The 21,624-nt window shown below is 34.9% G+C and overlaps 1 protein-coding gene across 1 annotated transcript in view; it reads right to left on the bottom strand.

Moving 5' to 3' along the window:
• Nucleotides 1–21,624, bottom strand: part of USH2A (usherin) — a 684,230-nt gene that overhangs the window by 104,892 nt on the left and 557,714 nt on the right. The window contains exons 57-59 of the mRNA XM_025991680.2: nucleotides 18,579–18,762; nucleotides 17,455–17,612; nucleotides 751–909 (exon numbers count right to left, since the gene is read on the bottom strand). Coding sequence (XP_025847465.2) covers nucleotides 751–909; nucleotides 17,455–17,612; nucleotides 18,579–18,762 — 501 coding nt within the window. The remainder of the gene's footprint in view (nucleotides 1–750; nucleotides 910–17,454; nucleotides 17,613–18,578; nucleotides 18,763–21,624) is intronic.

The following is a 21,624-nucleotide window of genomic DNA, read 5'->3' on the forward strand; positions in this document are numbered from 1 at the left end:
GTACTGATTCTCATTTCTAGACAGAAGTTGCTAAGCACAAGTAAAGTAGGAATTCCTACCACTCGAGTATGAGATTGGGACATTTCTTTAATTTCAGGTGGAGCAACATGTTTTATACACCAATATGAGTTCCATCTTTTCTTCTCTTACTAATATATGATGTAACATTTGGAGGGATGAAGGGACTGAGGGGAGGCTCCTTAAGACCACATGGATGGATGATGATTTCATAGACCACTAGCCTATGCCATGAAACTCAGGGCGATAGTCTGCATATATGAGATAGAGTCCCGGGAAGCACAGTGAAATACATAAGATTCATTCGAGTGTAACTCACCTTCTAAATAATGCCTCCTCTCACCCCCAAAGAAAACTTAAATAAACAAAAGTGAGTACCTATTTGTGAAATTTTCATAATACCTATTTTGTTTTATATTACCAATGATTCCTTCATGTGATCTAGGTGTTTTTCTTTTAAAGGGCCTTATAAAGCAAGACTTTGCAAAACCACCATTTTAATATATTTAAATATTCATGATTGAATGTGCAGAAATGCATAATGCTTCACTCAATGCCAGGGTCTGATTTTTCTGGGTAAACAGTCCAGTACAAATAAGAAGTGAAATGTTAGTCTTTGTATTTGAATCGCAAATCTATTCCTTTTTGATGAATTTTTTCATAAAATATTTTCTTTCTTTCTTTTTTTTTTTTTTAATAAAAGCCCGGGACAAGTGTCTGAAAGACTTTCACCATTTTGACATGCTTGTATCCTTATCTCATATTGTGTGAATGGAGCCAAATTTTCCAGAAGGATGGATTGATGATGACCAACAGAGGAGGTCAGAGGCGCTACACTTCCAGCATTGAGTAAGACATTGTACTCCACAGGCATTTTGGGGATGAGGATCCCTTTAAAGAGAGAGAAAAAACATATGTATTTTATACAGAATGGTCAACAATTTTTTTTTCTTTTAAAACAATTATCTTTAACATTTTATAACTTAAAGGTATATTATTAACAATATGGAAATTAACGACTGCATGAATGTATATTCCAAAAGTAAAAAATGTGTATCACCCATTTTTAAAAACAAATAGAGTACATATAATAGTCCGATTCAAAGGTATACTCTATGGGCAAATAAAAATGAAGGCACATTTCACTTCTTAAAAAATACAAGGCAATTAGAAATGGTGTCATATATTTTTGCTAGGCTTACTTACTCTTAAAGTACATAAAAAAAAGCCCTCACCAGTTTTGCTTGTGACAATAATTTTTCTGTAGGCATTGTGTATGCATCCAGCCTGACACAGATCCTTGACATAATAGCCCATAAAGTATCCAAATCATAGTCTACCTAGAGAATTCCCAGTGCATTAATTATTGAGTTAGGACAGTCCACTCTGTCAGGGAGACTTATGGACCTAAATACATATGAAATTTGGGTTCAAAACTGTCATTTTTCACAATGCTTCCTACAGAAAGAAGGTCTTGTCAGTTTACCCTCTTCACAATCTATTCACATAATTAAATGCCTGTAAGTTTTATTTGGTCATGAACAACATGTATATTTTTTTCAAGGAGAGTATATGAGCCTTGAATGAAGAAGATAATGGAATTTCTCATGAGATTTTCTCATTGATCTGATAGCTTATAACATTTGTGGGTTTAATTACTTACCTTTGTAGTACTTAAATAAGGTTATCTTTGCTACAGAAACAATGAAATCTACAGCACAGGACTCAATACCCCTTGAGAAATGAGATCTAAAAAATGAAATGAACGTTTGCTTTTTGCAGATATAGCCCCAATTGTATAAGGGGTAGAAGAGCCAGTACAAACCAGAGATGCTCGGGGTTTTGTGTAGGATGGATGAAAATGAGTCTCTGAAGGATGTATTGATCATAGTCAGAAGGACTGATCAATTGTTTCCTTTGGAAAGATGCTAGATTGTGCTGAGCCCAGACTGAGAATTTTTATTTTAAATTAGAGCATACTAGTTAAATTATCTGTTGCATTTGTCCTAATGGTTTAAATTATTGCTCCTCTACCGTTGATTACTAGATTCCTATCTCCTGCTTTATATCTCTCTTGCATTCCAGACTTCTATTTTCTGGAGCCTACTTCACAGAGACCTTAATCTCAATGGGTCCAAAGCATAATCACTATATTTTCCACTCCCAATCCTGTTCTTATTCTTGGGTTTCCTTATGCCAGAGGTCTTACAATAAACCCTTAGGGTAAGACTCTTACCCTGCTGTAGACCCTGCTGTCTTTACTCTGCATGGTTGCAGCAATTACCCGAACAAGAATAGCCATCTCATTGCATTCCAATTGCATGCAGGACAGCATACATTATTGAATACAATACAGTGTCAACTTCATATAGCCAGGGAGTCTGTTCTCCTCCCCAGTGTAGTTCCAGCAAATACATTTTAGCACAAAGTTGCAGCTCAACAAATGTTGGTTGTTCGAGTGAATGAATGAAATATCAGGACAATATTGTAAAGCAAATGTTTTTACTTTTTTTTTTTTTAAGATGAGAAAACTAAGCAACGTGTTCCAGATTGCACATTGATTACTTGGCTCAGTCTGACTTGAACTCAGGCCCATTTAATACCAAAACTTCTCTCTCTGTATTTATGCTTTTTCTGGGTAATGGAGACTAGGATTAGGATAATGGGAAAAAATGAGAGGATAATTTTGAGACAATATGAGTAGCCAGGCAGAACAGGTATTGGACACTGATTAGAGGGAAAAAAAAGGGATGGAAAAAATTAGAATTCCCACTGATGGAACAAAATTATAGGTGACTATTTGAAGTTCTGAAAGACAGGTTTTCGATACAGAAATACACATAACTCTACATGCGTGTGGATTTGTGTCAAAGTATTTTCAAAGACAAGGACAGACATGGTACCTTTTCCTGGAAAGCCAGTTTAACCTAAAATTTGGGAAGTGCATGGCTTCCTTGCCTGACCAAAGGAAACCAGCAGAATCCCACTTTTTCTTGTTTACAAAAATTTGGTATGGGTTTTTCTTCCTAAAAAGCCCCAGACTGGAAAATTATATGGGTACTGAGTGATCAGAACATTCACTAGTCAGTTATTTGAACTCTGTGGTTACCTTAGAACTAATTATATGACAGCAGAAGTTTATGCTGACATGATCAGTGTGTTGAACAAGTACAAGTCCTATTCATGATGCAATTGAAACACCATGTAATTTTAGTTGCTCACTATTGCTTTAAAATGGATTAATTATGGGAAATCTTCTGCAGACACGGGATGAAAATTTGACTAGGCTCACATTTCTGCTGAATCTCAGGAAATAGACATTTTTATGTTATTTTTTTTTCATGAAGAAAAAAGATGTCATGACAAAGATTAATGCCTAGAAAATGTAAATAAATTTATTTTTCTCTTAAATGGCGTAGTGAATGCACATAATGGGCCTATTGAGAAGATATTCTTTGAAGCCTAATTCTCAACTGTAAGACAAAACTGGGAATGGTTTGCTGCTCCCAACAAGGCAGCTATAACTAAAATGAAGTTTGAGAGTTGGATGAAGAGAGTTGATTATAGGGACCATTTGAGACTCTCAGTCCATTAATGGGTAAGGAAGACCTATGTACTATGTTAGAGATAAAACAAAGAGCAGTATAATCAGGCCTTTTTTCCCTCACTAAAAATGTTCTTTGGAGATTGTTGTTCGAGGTAGTAAAAGAGATGGAAGAGTGGATCAGGGATTTTCTCAGTTTGTAGTTTGACCTCTCAGCAGGAAGATATGCTTATGGAAATTTCCATCCAGAGTATCTTGGATGGAAAGTATTTCACCTCCTATTTTGGGCATTTTCCTGATTGTTACCCTGACATAGTCTGTAAAGCGGTGGTGGAAAAAAAGGTTGCTGTTTGTACCTACATATTTATAACAAAATGAAGACAAAAAATTTTCCTGGACATTAAACCTGTTATTGGGGTCAGCTTTCTCTAGAGCTACCTAATAGCCTGAAATATAACAGCATATCATTCTTTATCCAAGGAGATTAGTAAAAAAAGAAATTACCCTAATGATAAATTATAAAATACATTATTATTTGGATGAAGACAAACACATTGGAATACAATGGCAAATTTGTATGAATTTTTAAGATAAAAAGCAAGGCCTTCAAGAAATTGCAAGCCTATGGTGATCGTTTTAGGCTGTTTCTAGACCTCCTGGGATTGCATGTTTACTCTGTCATCTCTGTTCCCAGGGTAGATCTTATAGAAAAGTTTGACAAACACACATTTGGAAAATATTCTATCATTCTTGTTGAACTAGACAAACCACAGCATGGAATCAGGAAGATCAAGTCCCTTCTCTGCCCTTATTTGTTTCTGGTAAATTACCTAGCCTCTACGAACACCGGTCTCTTCATCTGTAAAATGATGATACTAATAGCCACCTCATAAAGAGCTATAAGGATTAAATTAGAAAATGCATGTAAAACATTTTAGCATACTCCTGTGACATAGAAAGTGCTGAATCAATGATAGACATCTCAGCAAAACAAAATGAAATGGAACAAAATGGAAAAAAAAAACAACCCACAAGTATGACTCTGTTTTATATGCCCTCAAACACTTAGAACCTACCTCCTAAGTAAAGTTTCTATTCCACTTACAAATAAATGTTATATTCATTTAAGTAAATATCTTTGTAACAATAATTTATCTAGTTTTGTTTTCTTTGCATATTTGGATATGATCAAGTTGTATTCCTATGAAGATATTTTTTTTCATTTCTAGCAGTAACTTAGAAATAGTCTTCCCTTCAATTGGTCTGAGGTTGCACTTAACTATATGTCTCCAGTCTGTACCTACTAGTCTGCTTCCAGTAACTTTCCAGCTTAGAAGGACAGGGCCCCTGGGGGTCAGGGAACAAAACTGTGCTTCCACGACATTTTAAATATAGACATAATATTGATTTATGTTTAAACATGGCTAGTAAAAGTACGAACCTGGAAGATGTATTTTTCACGTTTTGGTTAATTGGAAACAAATGTCCTTTACATATACCTGTGAAGTGTTGAAACAGAAAATGCTCCTTGAAGCTGTGAGCATGTCAAACACTGACATGTATTTAGGAAAGAGGGCCCCTCCACTGTCATAATTTACAGGACTGTGACACGAAAGCCTCCTGTGTTCCTGCGAACCCTATACCATCTGCAATGAGTCTGAAACAACCTAGCCCCCTGGTATTCTGATGACTAAATGAAATGAAATGGGCATATTTGTTAAAGTCAGCTGGGAAGCCACACGACTTGGTTAGTTCCCGAGTTCATAAATTTATGTCAGAGCAAGAGGAGCAGTGGAAGCTCAAGTGAACCAATTTACCCTAAGTGCAAATGGCAGTTTTGTTATTTGGTGTCAAAGTTACCAGTCCCACAATGACAAGCTGCCATAACACATTTTCTTGTTCACTAAAGAACAAGGGTTTCGTTGGTTAATATTCCTTGCAATGCTCCTTTTCATAATTTACAACAACTAGATGCTGATAGGTTATTTAACATTTATGAAGTTAAGATGTAATCAGAAAAACCCTGATTATCTTTACAAATAAAAAAGTTAAATTATTCAACTTTTTTTTTTCTCTGTGGCTTCATTTCACAGCAGGTGCATACTTTACAATGGGACAAGTCAATCAAATAATCCTTTTTTAAAATCTTTTTTTAGGAGCTGGAGCAGGAACAATTCTAAGAGGAAAACTATTAATTCGGTTTGATAGCTGCATTTGCTTCAAAACACTGGTTGCACTTAATGTAATGCTTTGAACAAATCAGCCTAAATTCTTCATTGTGTAGGTAGGCATATCTTGGTTATGCCCCTTCGAGGGTCTGGAAGTGAGACAAGACTCTGTTAAACACATATCCATACTAACTATATGGAAATTTTACATAAGTTTGTAAATGATAGCTATCATTTTATGCCTTTTCTATCCTAATAGTAGGGTTCATGACAGAAAGGACAATGTCTCATTCTTCTTTATAACTCTCAGAGTGTCTAGCATTATGCCTTGCCCAAGTGGGGCTCAGCAAATATTTTCATGTTCGTTAAAATGAATAGATGATTCAATATGCCCAAAGGCTAATGAATTATATCTCATGAAATTTTAAGCTACAAATAAAACAATCTTACAGGGTTAGTGGATGGGCTGCTCTTGAAATATGTTGTCCTTATTCATATTTGCTATATTTATAGCAAAATTATTTTTTAGCTTCTGAACTGGATCATAGTAGAACTTAGAAAAAAATCATTTGCTTTCTGCCCTGTTTAGGTAGAAAAATAGTGAGAAAATAGCAGTGATTTTGACCATAGAATTTGGTGTCAGATCCATTGTGGGCTGGCTCAAACACTTTTGTGATAAATAACCTAGGCAAGATAACTAAATGATATTTAAATTGACTTGTTCTCATTCATATAATGGGCAAAACAATAGGACATACTATGTTAGGTTGTTAAAAGCATTAAAAGAGATACATATTAATCTCTTAGAAAAAGGCCCAATACATAGCAGAACTCAATAAAATAAGAAATTCATTAAACAACTAAACAACAGAAGCAAAGGCAACAAAATAAAAAATTGACAAATGGGACACATCAAACTAAAAAGATTCTGTGCAGGGTAGGAAACCATCAAAATGAAAGGCAACTAGGGGATCCCTGGGTGGCGCAGTGGTTTGGCGCTTGCCTTTGGCCCAGGGCGCGATCCTGGAGACCCGGGATCGAATCCCACATCGGGCTCCCGGTGCATGGAGCCTGCTTCTCCCTCTGCCTATGTCTCTGCCTCTCTCTCTCTCTCTCTGTGACTATCATAAATAAATAAAAATTAAAAAAAATTTAAAAAAAAAACAAAAAAAACAAAACAAAATGAAAGGCAACTATGGAATAGGAGAAGCTATTTGCAAACCATCTATCTAATAAGGGGCTAACATCCAAAATATACAAGAGACTCATACAATTCAACAGCAAAAAAAAAAAAAAAAAATGACCCAATTAAGAAATGGACTAAGGCTATATATAAATAGATAATTTTCCCCCCCCAAAAAAGACAGACAAATGGCTAACAGATACATGAAAATGTGCTTAACATCCTTAATCATCAAGGAAATGCAAATCAAAAACGATAGTAAGATATCACCTCTGACCTGTTAGGATGACTATTATCAAAGAGACAAGAGATCACAAATACTGGTGAGGATGCAGAGAAAAGGAAACGTTTGTACACTGTTGGTGGGAATTCAAATTCATATATCCAGTGCCAGTTTACTATGGAAAACAGTATAGAGGTTCCTCAAGAAATTAAAAATAGAACTACTAAAAAAATAAATAAATAAAAATAAAAATAAAAATAGAACTACTATATGGCCCAGAAAACCTACTTCTGAGTATATATCCAAAGGAAATGAGATCATTATCTCACAGCTATCTATACTCCCATGTTCACTGAAACAGTATTCACAATAGCCAAAGTATGGAAACAACTCAAGTGCCCATCAATGGTTGAATGGATAAAGAAAATGTAGTATATATGTAATAGAATATTAGTAAGCCCTAAAAAGAAGAAAACACTGCCATTTGCAATAACATGGGTGAAACTGGAGAGCATTAGGCTGAGCAAAATAGCCAGACAAAGACAATAACTTTATGGTATCACTTATGTGTAAAATCTTCAAAAAATTTTACCCATGGAAACAGAGTGGAATGGTGGTTGCTAGGTGCTGAAGGATGGGGGAAATAGGGAGAAGTTGGTTAAAAGGGTTCAGACTTTCAGTTATAAGATGAATAAGGTCTGAGGATCTAAGGTATAACATGGTGACTATAGTTGATAATGGTGTATTGTAGAATTGAAATTTGCTGAGTGAAAGATGTCCATCGGAGAAGGACAAACATTATATGGTCTCATTCATTTGGGGAATATAAAAAATAGTGAAAGGGAATAAAGGGGAAAGGAGAAAAAACGAGTGGGAAATATCAGAAAGGGAGACAGAACATGAAAGACTCCTAACTCTGGGAAATGAACTAGGGGTGTTGGAAGGGGAGGTGGGCGGTGGGTGGGGGTGACTGGGTGTCAGGCACCGAGGTGGGCACTTGACGGGATGAGCACTGGGTGTTATTCTATATGTTGGCAAATTGAACACCAATAAAAAAAAATTGTAAAAAGAAGAAAGAAAGAAAGAAAGAAAGAAAGAAAGAAAGAAAGAAAGAAAGAAAGAAAGAAAGAAATTTGCTAAGTGCTAAGAGTAGAACTTGTGTTCTTACCAAAAAGACAAAAAATAGATATGTGAGATGATGCTGGCAATAACTAATTCAATGGTGGAAATTCTTTCACAATTTTATATGTCAAATCATCACATTGTACTCTAAATATATAATAATTTCATTTGTCAATTATACCTCAATACAGAGGAAAAAAGATTACTATGCTAAATAAAACATAAATCATTGAAATGAGGTTTACACTTTCTTCTGAAATTCAGCACTACTGTCACTTGGTTTTTGCATTTACAAGAAAATTGAGAGAATCGTCAATGTTGAATCATCCCAGTTAATGCAGCATACATTTTTTAAAAAGCGTAATACCTATTTGACTTCAAATGAATAGTATCTGATCTAATACACTGCAGTTGATGAGCTAACTAATGACTATAGATAGGCCATATCGTGGCTAAGTACCCTTTACGAAAGCTGGGTTAATAAAAAGCATTTTTATTCCTAACCAATATATTTTATTCCTAAGCAATATTAATTGAAATGATTTCTCAGTAGAAGAATTGTTGTTGATTGTTTTTTTAATGGACTAAGAGATAAATATGAATGGACACACACCAGTGTTTTGGTACTATGCATTTAACCCAAATAACTCACCATCTTTAGTGAGAAAAGTGTGTTGAATGCAATGGCATTGTTAATTAGAACATGATAAAGGGCTAGAACAGTTCAAAATAGCATCACCTTGATAAATTAGAAAGACTCGTTATTGCCTTCAGAGTTTAAATAATTTTGAGTGTTTGGATTCTGAAATGGCAGGAATATCTTTATTCTTATCCTGAGTAAACCATTTATGTTCCAGAAAGTATTTGCTTCTTCATTTTCTATGATTTTTTTTTTTTACCCATTAGTTGAACATATGTCCTTCACTCTATTTAATATGAACATGCAAGTCCTGACCTGAGGTTCAGAGCTGGAAAAAGGGGGAAAGGAATGTTTAGGAATAAACTAAGCTTGCTGCTGTCTGTAGCTTGAGCAATAATAACCAGCACACAGACAGTGACCACTAAATGTTTACCATGCTGCCTCACCGACTTCACACAACAGCAATGCAAGGTAGGCACTTAATAGCCCTTTCACAGATGAGAAACCTGAACTTCAGAGACATTGTAAAACTTGCCCAAGGTTGCAAGGAAACTAAATGATGGAGCCCATAACACCTAGAAACCAGTATTTCCTTTACAAAAATAAGTGAAAAAAATATGCTTCCCTAAGATGTCATATAATATCTGGAAAATATGTGTATGTGTCCTGGTTGTCTCTAAGGAAGAAATATGTATCTGTGTGTATGTGTGTATGCACATGCCTCTGTGTCCGTGTGTTTAGGATTGAGTTAGTGTGGAGGGAGAGATAGGCTTCTATAGGAGATCAAGTGTTTGGATAATTTTAAGCAGCAGAAAATCCAAATTTTATTTATATTTGCCTAAATGATACATTTTAGAAACTCACTATTATTCTTCCATTAATTCAGCAAACATTTTAAAAGGAGATGTTGTTTGTGCATCATCTGATTTGGAGGCACAAATGATATGCAAAGGAGTAGAAATCTTGATTTTTCTAGAGCTTGAAGTGTCTTGCTAATCTCACTACTGACATTTATCAAGTAATGATAAGCTAAAGTGAACCAGAGTTTACTTGGAAGATAAGAGAATGTCTACTGAGGCTTTAAAATAGTCCTTGAATATTCTTTGTGTGGATATTTGAGAAGTGACTCCCTCTCTCACCTAATTAAAATCGTTCTGCACTTGGAATCTGGTTTTACTAAGTCATGTCTATTATTTCTGGACTTTTGGATGGATAGGCAAAGCCTTCTGGCTACTAGGTCCTTCAAGCCACAGGAGAGAACTATTGTCAGGTAGATATTTTCCCTACAGGGGGCTCACTGTTTTCCACAATTAATTCTTCTGGCCTTGGCATGCCCAACAAAAAACATTCTTCCACAATCATTTGGTATTCGCCAGTACCTAGCTCTGTTTCTTGGCCTTCTGGGCTGCTATTTAAGAAAGCATAGTTGTATTGCAAATCAGAAAGATGTTGGGTAATAAATAGAAAGCTTGATTTGGATCTAAGAGTTAAGCCAAAGACACGTAGAGATTGCTCTTATAAAGCAGAGTAGAGAACAGACCTGAATTTGAATCTTGGCTCTGTTGTGTAACCTTGAGTATATTATATTACTTCTCTGAGAGTCAAATTTCTTACCTTAATATGGCAATAATGATATGACTTGTACCCAGGGTTTATATGAGTAGTAACTCAAGTAAAGTAGAGAAAGTGCTTATCAAAGTGTTTGGCATATACCAGAAATTTAACAAATGTCAAATATAAACAAGTAATATTAATGCATATAAAATGATATTTGCCAATAGTATTCCAATTATGCTTCCCCTGAATATTCTCACATATTCCCTGGGCCTCACTTCTTTTCCAGTAGGAATTATAAACATGTAGTAAGAATTAATTCCAGTAGGATTTATAAACATGTAGTAAGAATTAATTTATAGATATCATTGAAATAATAATTTACAAACTGAAAGCCCACTTAATTGCCTAGGTAATTTTCGGTTGCCAAGCAACCACATAGACATTTTTTTTTTTCTCCCAGCAACTTACTTGTGTAAAGTCTCTCAATTCACACTGACCACAAAACAAAATACATGGGAGAAAAATCCACTTAATTTTTTTAAAGATTTTATTTATTTATTCATGAAAGACAGAGAGAGAGAGAGAGAGAGAGAGAGAGAGAGAGAGGAACACAGGCAGAGGGAGAAGCAGGCTCCATGCAGGGAGCCGGACGTGGGACTTGATCCCTGTTCTCGGAGACCCGGGGTTAAGGTGGCGCTAAACCGCTGAGCCACACCCGGGCTGCCTAAACCCACTTAATTTAACCACTATTTTGGATTTGGACATTCAAGAGAAAGTGATTTGATTCATATTTTCAAAGAAATATTGTTAATTGACTACTTTTGCTTGGTGTATGTGATTCATGATTACTAAATTTGGAACACATCGAAATCATCTGAGAAGCTTTAAAAAAAAAAATCTAGATTTCTTGACTCCACCAGAGGAGATTCTGATTCAGTATATTTGAGGTAGAGAATCGCTCTTTGTGAAACTTTTCCAGGTGATTCTAATGCTTGTTCAGGTTTAGGAACTATAAGTATGGATTGTTTGGGCCAATTTTCAGCTCTGCTTTATGATGTAATCATTTTGTAATGGCAGGGGAGTATGATGAATACCTAGAAAGCTCCTGATTGTGAGCAAAAAACAACCTCTGGTTATAACAAGTTTGTTTTCTTTCTGTTTAAAATATATATTTGTGACTATTCAGGAACAGAAAAATGTTTTTATTATCCAAATCAAAACACAGCATGAGGTACTTTCTAATAAAATCAACTGTAGATTATACACAAGTCAAAATCATCTCCTGTTTACTGAGTTCAAAATCCTTCTAGGCACCAGGAAAAAAAAAAGTTTAATTTAAGATTTTAATCTTTCCATATATTACAGGGTTTCTGTAATGGATTTTGTGCATCTGAAACTAAAAGATTGACAGGTCTGGATATTATAGATTTATTAACCATTGGTTACGTGGTCAGAGTTAGTGTGTGAAGCATTTCTACAATACCCCCTAGGCTGCATTAGAGTGAACAATTTCTACAAAGCCTGAGGTAGACAAGAGTGAAAGTTACATTAAAAAAATAGAAGTTGTGTTTTATTTCACAATGATCTTTTTCTAAGTGTAAATGTTACACACCAAACATAAAAACGTGATGTTGAACTCAAAGAAAAACATGACAAAGAGCTGGGAAATTCGAAAGAAGTCTTAAAAATTTACAAATGGGGTAGCCCCGGGGCTTAACGGTTGAGCATCTGCCTTCGGCCCAGGAAGGAGACCCGGGATCGAGTCCCATGTTGGGCTCCCCGCATGGAGCCTGCTTCTCCCTCTGCCTATGTCTCTGCCTCAATCTCTCTCTCTCTGTCTGTGTGTCTCTTATTAATAAATAAATTAAAAAAAATTTAATCCTGCAGTGCAATGTTTTATCATTTTGAAAAGGGGCCTTTGGGACCTAGCAAATGCCGAGGCAAATACATTTTAAAGATAAATACTTGAAGGCAAATATGATTCTTCCAAACTAATCATCACTATTTATCGAAAATTATACAGAATCCATGTATGCCAATTATATAAATTACCTCATTTAATCTTTACAACAACCCAAATGTGCATACTACCATTATCTCTATTTTACAGACACACAGAACAGAGACTCGGGGAGAAAAGCTGACTTGTTTATGTGAGCTAACAGGTGGCACAAAGGGGATATGAACCCTGGTTTTGTCTTTCATCTTACATCTGCTGTCTTAAAGGAAAGATGTCTTCAGATTAGCAATGGCAACTTGCATATATAATAATGTTAAAATGACATGTGATTTGATAAGCCATGGAACTTCTTGGTCACATGGCTAGGGAATCATCAATTTTGCTTATCATCTTGGACTTTCTCTTACTGTTCTTTGACATTTTTTTTTTTTCTTTGACAATTTGGATTGTAAAAGACCCTGGTCTGTGTCTGAGAAATCTCTGGTGTATAGGCTAAAATCCAGTCTCAAACTGACTCTTTTCAGCCTCATTTTACCTAATGGCATAGAAGCACCACAGTACTATAAAGATGCCAAGGAGAAATATGCTAAAAGATGGCAAGATAGTAATGCTATTCCATGAGAATAGAAATTGGTTGGTAAGGGGCTATGCAAGTTTGTATGTTTTCCACAGCAGAGGATGCGGGTTTTCTTCTATTGAAATTAAGAATAGAGCTCAAAAAGGTCTATGCTCCTAACACTGTGATAAGGATTGCAGGATTTAATGACGCAGGCTGGCACTAGTGATTATTCCTCTGCTTTGTTTGATTTAATGTGCTGTATATTCATTTTAAAACAAAGGTGATGAAATAATTTATATTTAACTTGGAGACGCTTACATTTTTCTTACTTATAAAGCTCTTTTTTTTTAATTTTTATTTATTTATGATAGTCACAGAGAGTTTATTTATGATAGTCACAGAGAGAGAGAGAGAGAGGCAGAGACACAGACAGAGGGAGAAGCAGGCTCCATGCACCGGGAGCCCGACGTGGGATTCGATCCCGGGTCTCCAGGATCGCACCCTGGGCCAAAGGCAGGCGCCAAACCGCTGCGCCACCCAGGGATCCCCACTTATAAAGCTCTTGATAATTTTTCTCCTGTGAGTTTGACCAAATTAAGTCCCTTTTGTGGGGTGCCTGGGTGGCTCAGTTGGTGCCTTTGGCTCAGGTCATTATCCCAGGGTCCTAGAATCAAGCCCAATGTCTGCCAGGCTCCCTGCTCAATGGGGAGCCTGCTTCTCTCTCTCCCTTTGGCTGCACCCTGCCTCTCTCTCACCCTGCCTGTGCTCTCTCTTTCTGTCAAGTAAATAAATAAAATCTTTAAAAAAAAAAAAAAACCTTTTGTTTTTGTTTTTGATCTTAGATTATGGCATCAGAAGGATGTTGGTTTATGATAACTTAAGTTTTATATATTAGGCCTCTATGTTACCTTCTTGACTCTATTACCTGTTTGTTGAGTTTTTATTTTAATATCAGTTAGTTAATATATGTTGTTATATTAGTTTCAGGTGTGTTATATAGTGATTCAAGAATTCCATACATCACCCAGTGCTCATTATGACAGGTGCACTCTTTAATTCTCATCTCCTATTTAACCCATTCCCCCCAACCCCTCAGCCTCTGGTAACCAACAGTTTATTATCTATAGTTAAGAGTCTATTTCTTGGTTTGTCTCCCTTTCTTTGATTTTGTTCATTTGTTTGTTTGTTTTTAATTCTATATATGAGTGAAATCATATAGTATTTGTATCTCTCTGTCTGACATTTCACTTAGCATTATACTCTCTAGCTCCATCCATGTCATTGCAAATGGCAAGATTTCATTCTTTTTTATGGATGAGTAATATTCATGTATTTATCTTCTTTATCCATTCATCAATTGATGGATACTTGGGCTGCTTCCGTATCTTGATCAACCTAAATAATGCTGCTATAAACACCTAAGGGATGTATGTATTCCTTTGAATTAATGCTTTTTTATTCTTTGGGTGAATACCCAGTAGTGTGATTGCATGATCGTAGAGTAATTCTATTTTTAACTTTTTGAGGAACCTCCATACAGCTTTCCCCAGCAGCTGCACCAGTTGGCATTCCCACCAGCAGTGTAAGGAGAGTTCTCCTTTCTCCATATCCTCACCACCTGTTGTTTCTTGTGTTTTTGATCTTAGCACTCTAATAGGTGTCAGGTAATGACTACATTGTAGTTTTGATTTGCATTTCCCGGATGATAAGTGATGTAGAGCATCTTTTCATGTGTCTGTTGGTCATCCGAATGTCCTCTTTGGAGAAATGTTTATTCATATCCCTGCCCCTTTTTTAATTGAATTATTTGGTTTTGGGGTATTGAGTTTTATAGGTTCTTTATATATTTTGGATACTAACTTTCTACCAGATATATCATTTGCAAGTATCTTCTCCCATTCTGTAGATTGCCTTTTAGTTTGAGTAATTGTTTCCTTCACTGTGTAGAAGATTTTTATTTTGATATAGTCCTATTTTGTTTTTGTTTTGTTGATTTTGCTTTTGTTTCCCTTGCCTCAGGGACCTACCTAGAAAAAAGATGCTACACAAATGTTAGAGAAACATTGCTTGTGTTCTCTTCTAGGATTTTTTTACGATTCCAGGTCTCACATTTAGGTCTTTCATACATTTTGAATGTATTTTTCTGTATGGTGTAAGTCAATGGTCTAGTTTCATTCTTTTCATGTTGCTGTCCAGTTTTCCCAACACTGTGTGTTGAAGTGAAGAGACTGTCTTTTTCCCATTGAAAATTCTTTCCTGCTTTGTTGAAGATTAATTGGCCATATAACTGTGTGTGTGTGTGTGTGTGGGGGGGGTTCCTATGGGTTTTCTATTCTGTTCTATTCATCCATGTGCCAGTACCATACTGTTTTGATTACTACAGCTTTGTTATATAACTTGAAGACTGGAATTGGTATGGTTCCAGCTTTGCTTTTCCTTTTCAAGACTGCTTTGACTATTCAGAGTTTTTGGCAGTTCCATACAAATTTTAGGATTTTTTCTTCTAGTGTTGTGAAAAAATGTTGTTGATATTTTGATAGAGATTGCATTGAGTGTGTAGATTGCTTTGAGTTGTATAGACATTTTAACAATGTCTGCTTTTACAATCTGTGGGCATGGAATGCTTCTTCATTTCTTCATGTCATCTTCAATTTCTTTCATCAGTGTTTTAGCTTTCAGAGTACAGGTCCTTCACCTCTTTGGTTACGTTTATTCCTAGGTATCTTATTATTCTGGGTGCAATTGTAAATGGTATTGTTTTCTTAATTCCTATTTCTGTTGCTTTATTATTGGTGTATAGAAATGCAACAGATAAAAAAAAAAAAAAGAAATGCAACAGATTTCTGTACATAGATTTTTGTAACCCGCAACTTTACTGAATTCATTTATCAGTTCTAACAGGTTTTTGGTGGAGTCTTTCAGGTTTTCAGTATACACTATCATGTCATCTGCAAATAGTGAAAGTTTAACTTCTTCCCTACCAATTTGGATGCCTTTTAGTTCTTTTTGTTGTCTGATTGTTGTTTCTAGGACTTCCAGTACAATGTATGTTGAATAAACGTGGTGTGAGTGGACATCTTTGTTTTGTTCCTGACCTTATGGGAAAAGCTCTCAGTTTTTATCCATTAAGTTTGCTATGGATTTTTCATTCTTAGCCATTATTATGTTGAGATATGTTTCCTCTAAATTTACTTTTTTGAGTGTTTTTATCATGAATGGATGTTGTACTTTCTCATGTGCTTTTACTGTATCTATTAAAAAGATCATATGACTCTTACCCTATCTCCTATTGATATGATATATCATGTTGATTGATTTGTGAATATTGAACCACCCAGGAATAAACCCCACTTGATTGTGGTGAATGATTTTTTTTAAATGTATTGTTGCATTTGGTTTGCTAGTATTTTGTCAAGGATTTTTGCATCCATGTTCATCAGAGACATTGGTCTGTCACTCTCTTTTTCATGGTTACTTTATCTGCTTTTGGTAATGCTGGCCTCATAGAATAAATATAAAAGTTTTCCTTCCTTTTCTACATTACCTGTTTTGACAGAGATAATTGTTCAAGTAAATGAAAAATATACCTTTGCTAATTATTTTATGGACTGGATCTGCTGATGGCCAACGTGGCTGCTAACCAATTATTTTTAATGCATGTTGAGGTAGCTAAACTTATTCTAAAGGAAATAAAAGAAATTTATGTCAATTTTATCTAAAGACTGGATATCAGAGATAAAATCACATATTTTGAAGTGAATTTAAGCCTTCACACATTTCCATACTTTCCTTACGTTAAAAGACAGAGCAGAGATTTTACTTTAATCCTTACTCCATGGTGTTACTGCAATTAGATGTGAAACTGAGGAAGATGCTTACATCATAATATAATAATGTACTAAAGCATAAAAGCAACTCACTAGTGACCAAATGGTACAATGGAGCTTATATGGCTTAGAGAGACAAAATTCAACCACCATAACTGGCCACAACCTAAGGAACATGGATAAGAATAGACTGTTTTCTTTCTGAATTCCTTAATCCCTGCTATAATAAAGGCTGAATCATGCAACATCAGTGATTCAATTTAGGGAGTCCTGTAGAATGAAAGTTTGAGGTCATTCAGATCTATATAACTTACTTGGGAAAAATAAGAATAAGAAGACAGATTTTGGTACTTGAAGGAAAGTATTTCTTTGAAAGAAAAGTATATATCTAGGTATCTAGTATTATCTACATATCTACATCTGTATCTATATATATGTATGCATAATCTTATATATGTATAGACTCAGAAATTGGATTCCTCAGGAATTTGGATTATTTTATTCATATTTATCCAAGAGATGAGTTATGTCCTTCTGATTTACTAAATTCACATTTCCATCCTTATCTCCAATTAACTTCCTCTGAAATGTTTTACATACAAATATACACATGTGCGCACATGCACATACACTCACACATTTTATTTGTTTACCTGGTGGGGTCCAAGCTACAAATATGGAATAAGGTCCAATTACTGTGATATTATATGGAGGCTGGATTTCTTCTGGTGTCAGCATAGGTGTTTGTACAATGTAATCATCACTAGGACTGCTGCCACCTCCACTTGTAGCTTCCAATTTATAAATGTATCTATATTAAAAAGAAAGGATTGTAATAAGACAATGCACAAGAGACCTGAACAATGATTGCTGGCTTTGCTCTCCATTGTTTAGTACTAAATTCATGACAAATTGCAAATTCTCTGCTCACCATCCAGAACATCACTGTTGACTTGAGTTTTTCCAGAACAATCATCATTTTCTCTAGATTGTCACTGTTTATGCCCCTTCCCACTTTATTTTTAACCCCCTAGTAATTATTAATTCTCCTAAAGATTTCAGGAAGGTCTTAGAGTGTGCCAGTAGGTTGTGAAGGATTCAAATTAATCTTCTCCATTTTTAAATGGGTTGGAGTTCAGGGAAATATGTTTAGAGGAAGATGTTTCTAAATTGATCTGCTACTCTACAATAAAACTGAATTGATCTCTACTCTCTGCAGTAAAACATCTGTTGATCTAAGATATATTTTGTTTCTGCTGAGATATGAATTGGAATGAATTGCAAATATGTGGAACTTTCTTTCCCTAAAACCACTCATGCCTATATATGGTGTAGCAAGCAGAGAAAACATTACATTAGAAGAAAAATTAGTTGATGTAAAACAAAATGCTTTAAATCTTTTTTATTTGTAACTTAAGAATGCATGTTTTTTTAAGATAATTTCATAATTTTTAATGTTTAATACTTTGTGTATTTTATATACTTAAAAGTTCTCATGCTCTTATTTCTTTTTTTTTTCATGCTCTTATTTCACATAGGAGACAATTTACATTTTTAAAAAACGTCATGTACTCTGAAGACTAAAGAATTGAGTTAGTACTTGAGTCTTCAACATCTGAAATGATTTAGAAGATCTCATAGGTATGGGATGGCTAATGAACGAGGAGATTAATTAGCCAATTAATTTAATATTGTTTCATTTAGAAATGCATTCTTTCCAGCCCTGAAAAATTTTAAATTATACCTATATTATTGGTAAAGTTTTCTTTTAGTTTACCTGCTATTGGGCTCCAGGTTTTTATCAGTGAAATTCTGCTCCTCACTGCCACCCAGGAAAACCAAGGTTCCGTTACGACTCAATTGATACTGAGAAATGAGGCCATTGGGCTTTTCTGGCGGATTCCAATATAATTCCACTGTTGTAGAATTGATGATAATGTGTCGAGGTGTCACCCAAACTCCTGGCAAAAAAATAACACAATGAGGTTTTATTGTTAGAATAAAATATACACCTTATCAAAAATCATACCATCACCTCACATACTATGATATTTTTATCTGTTGTTAAAAAAAATCTCATGGTGAAACAACAAAAGTAAATATTCCTTACTTTGGAGGTAAAATATACAGTTGAGTAGAAATGTATTTTTTAATGCTTTGATTACTTTATTTCTGATTTGTCTTTAGAAAGTGAATATTAGACAATTGAGTGGTAGAAAATTTCTCTGTCTTGGTTGTTATTCTGAGTTTAATCAAGGCCTGAAAGACAATCCAGGAATTTTAAACTTTGATGCCTATTTATTTGGAATATGTGGAAGTAATCATAATGTAGTATTTACCTGAATTATCAAACTCAATGAATAGCATATGTTGCCTCTCTGACACATGTGCTGTGCTTCTTTTCCTCTTTTCTCTTATTTACTTGCTCCTTTTCCCCTAGTGGATCTCAAAAATGTGCCTCAGATATCTAGGCCCTTTACTTCACTTATTCTTCCCTCTTTTTTCTTCTTTTCCAACACTCACTTCCTAGATGATCTTCATTTAGTCTTAGTTTTAAATATCATCTCTATGTTGAACACTCCCAAATGCATATCTCTAGACTAAAATTCTCCTTTGAACTTCAGACTCATAAACCCAACTGTCAACTTGACACCTCCATTTGGATGACTATGAATCAAAAACTTAAAACATCCAAAATAGAGCTCTTGATTCTTCTGTTACAATCTATTCATCTCCCCATTTTGTCCATTGATTCATTTTCTTGGTCAAAATACAGAATTATTCTTGAGGCTCCCATTTTTTTTTAACCTCCAAATGTAATGTCATTAAAGCCTACTATTGGTTCTACCCTGAAATACCTTTACTGCCACCTCTTCTGATCCAAGCTATGTTTTTCTCTCTCATGAACTTCTATCATAGCCTCTTAACTGGTCTCTGAGTCTTAAATATTGCCCTTCTCTATTCCATATAATCTTTATAAAAATATATAAACTATATACATCAGTCTTTGTAATCTTTGTGAAATATAAAACCCTTTGGAAATTATTCGTATAATTCCAATTCCTTATAATAACCTGAATAATCTTACATTTTTTTTTCTAATTCTGGCTCACCCAGCTCCAGCCACACCAGACCACTTTCTATCCCCAGAATGCTTCTAGTTCTTTCTCACCTCTGGGCTTTGGCACTTCCCTTCCTTCTGCCTGGAACCTTTTGCTTATGACAACACAACATTTTTGCAATTTACTCTTATAGTTCAATGACCTATATGAATATCATCTTAACAGGGAGGTCTTATTTGACTAACCTTCTCTAATGATAACTTTAACCTTATCTAAAGTAATCTTAACCTAGTTTTTCCTTTATCCTTTGTCCTTTTCTATTTTCCTCTTAACACTCATAACATCATAATCATAATCATATTTCTCGAAATGAAATATGATCATTATTTCTATGTTGTTTTTGCCGCATAGTCTGCTTTTTCTCCTGCTTCAATATTAAGTTAGCTTCATGAGGGTAAGAACTTTCTCTGTCTTATTTGTCAATGTATTTTATGGATATATAATTCAATGCCTAACTGATAATGAATAAATAAATAAACTTACTATAAATATACCCAATTCCAGAGAATGTAAATGTGAGTAAGATATGGCTCGTTCCTACAAGGAGTTTACTTTTTTGCATAAAAGTTAAAATAGATAAACAACTGTCATTCAAGGTCAAACATTCAAGTACTCTTACAGATGTACAAACATATTGATGTTGAACCGAGGCAATGAGGAAGATCAATCCTACCATTTCATGTTGTCATCTAGGTATGCTCTGAATAGACACTGTAACTCTCTTTTCCAGCTTTTAAAAACTCATGCAGTATTAGGTTCCCCTGTAATCAATAGTTTTTGGTTGATTGTTATCTCTGGTGTAAGTTATTCAGTAAAGGATAAGAATTCGACATTTTTAAAAAAACAATTTTCAGGACATTCAAATGCAATTTATTTAGCAACATCCTGAAAGAATCAAGATAGATCTTAATACAGTTCAAACTTGCTGATTTTCTAAGGAACAACTGATACCTAGGAAGAAAGCCTTTCATTTTGTTTTGAAATAGATACTTGGCCAAATCCACAAGTGATAGTATACGTTTATATCTGAGTTTCTCTGCCAATAGCTGCTGGATGAGTCAACCAATTAACTAGAGTTCTGATTCTAACATGATATTAATTTGTCAGTTTAAGAGATGAAGTAAAAGTTTTAGTTCATAATATGCTTCCTGCAGTCCTATCTTTTTCAGTTTGAAGGATGTATAAAAAATCACCAAGGTGCTAGAAAGGCCTTTGCTTAGTTTCCACTTTGAATTAGTTAGTGCAGCCTGTGGATAGAGAGGATTTAATGAAATAACGTGAATCAAGATCTTGGGTTTGCTTCGTGTTTTAAATAAAAATTGAGTTTCATATTTATACAAGCTGGTGAAGGTTCTGCTTGCTTTGGCAACAACCCTGTATCCACTGGGTTGGAAATAAAAGGAAATTGAAATGTGGAAAAGCTGCTATGGTTTTACTTGTATAATGGTATGGAGACACCATTATCTTTGAGGTTGCAAGAAATCTTTGATAGAATAAGATCCACTTTTGGTGAAATGTCTTAATGAGTCCCAAGTAGAGAATCTGCTTCCTTCTGTCAGCCTGAGTCTCAGATGGCATCAGAAAAACCTATCCTATATACTAGAAGGGCAGAGTTGAGATAGGTCAAAGAAGGAAATGGATAGTCATGAGGGAAATCATCTCAAAGGGGAGGCAGGGAGCAGGTAAACTAGCTGAAAGCAA

Source organism: Vulpes vulpes, chromosome 5 (assembly GCF_048418805.1).
Source record: "Vulpes vulpes isolate BD-2025 chromosome 5, VulVul3, whole genome shotgun sequence".
Classification (NCBI taxonomy): Eukaryota; Metazoa; Chordata; class Mammalia; order Carnivora; family Canidae; genus Vulpes; species Vulpes vulpes.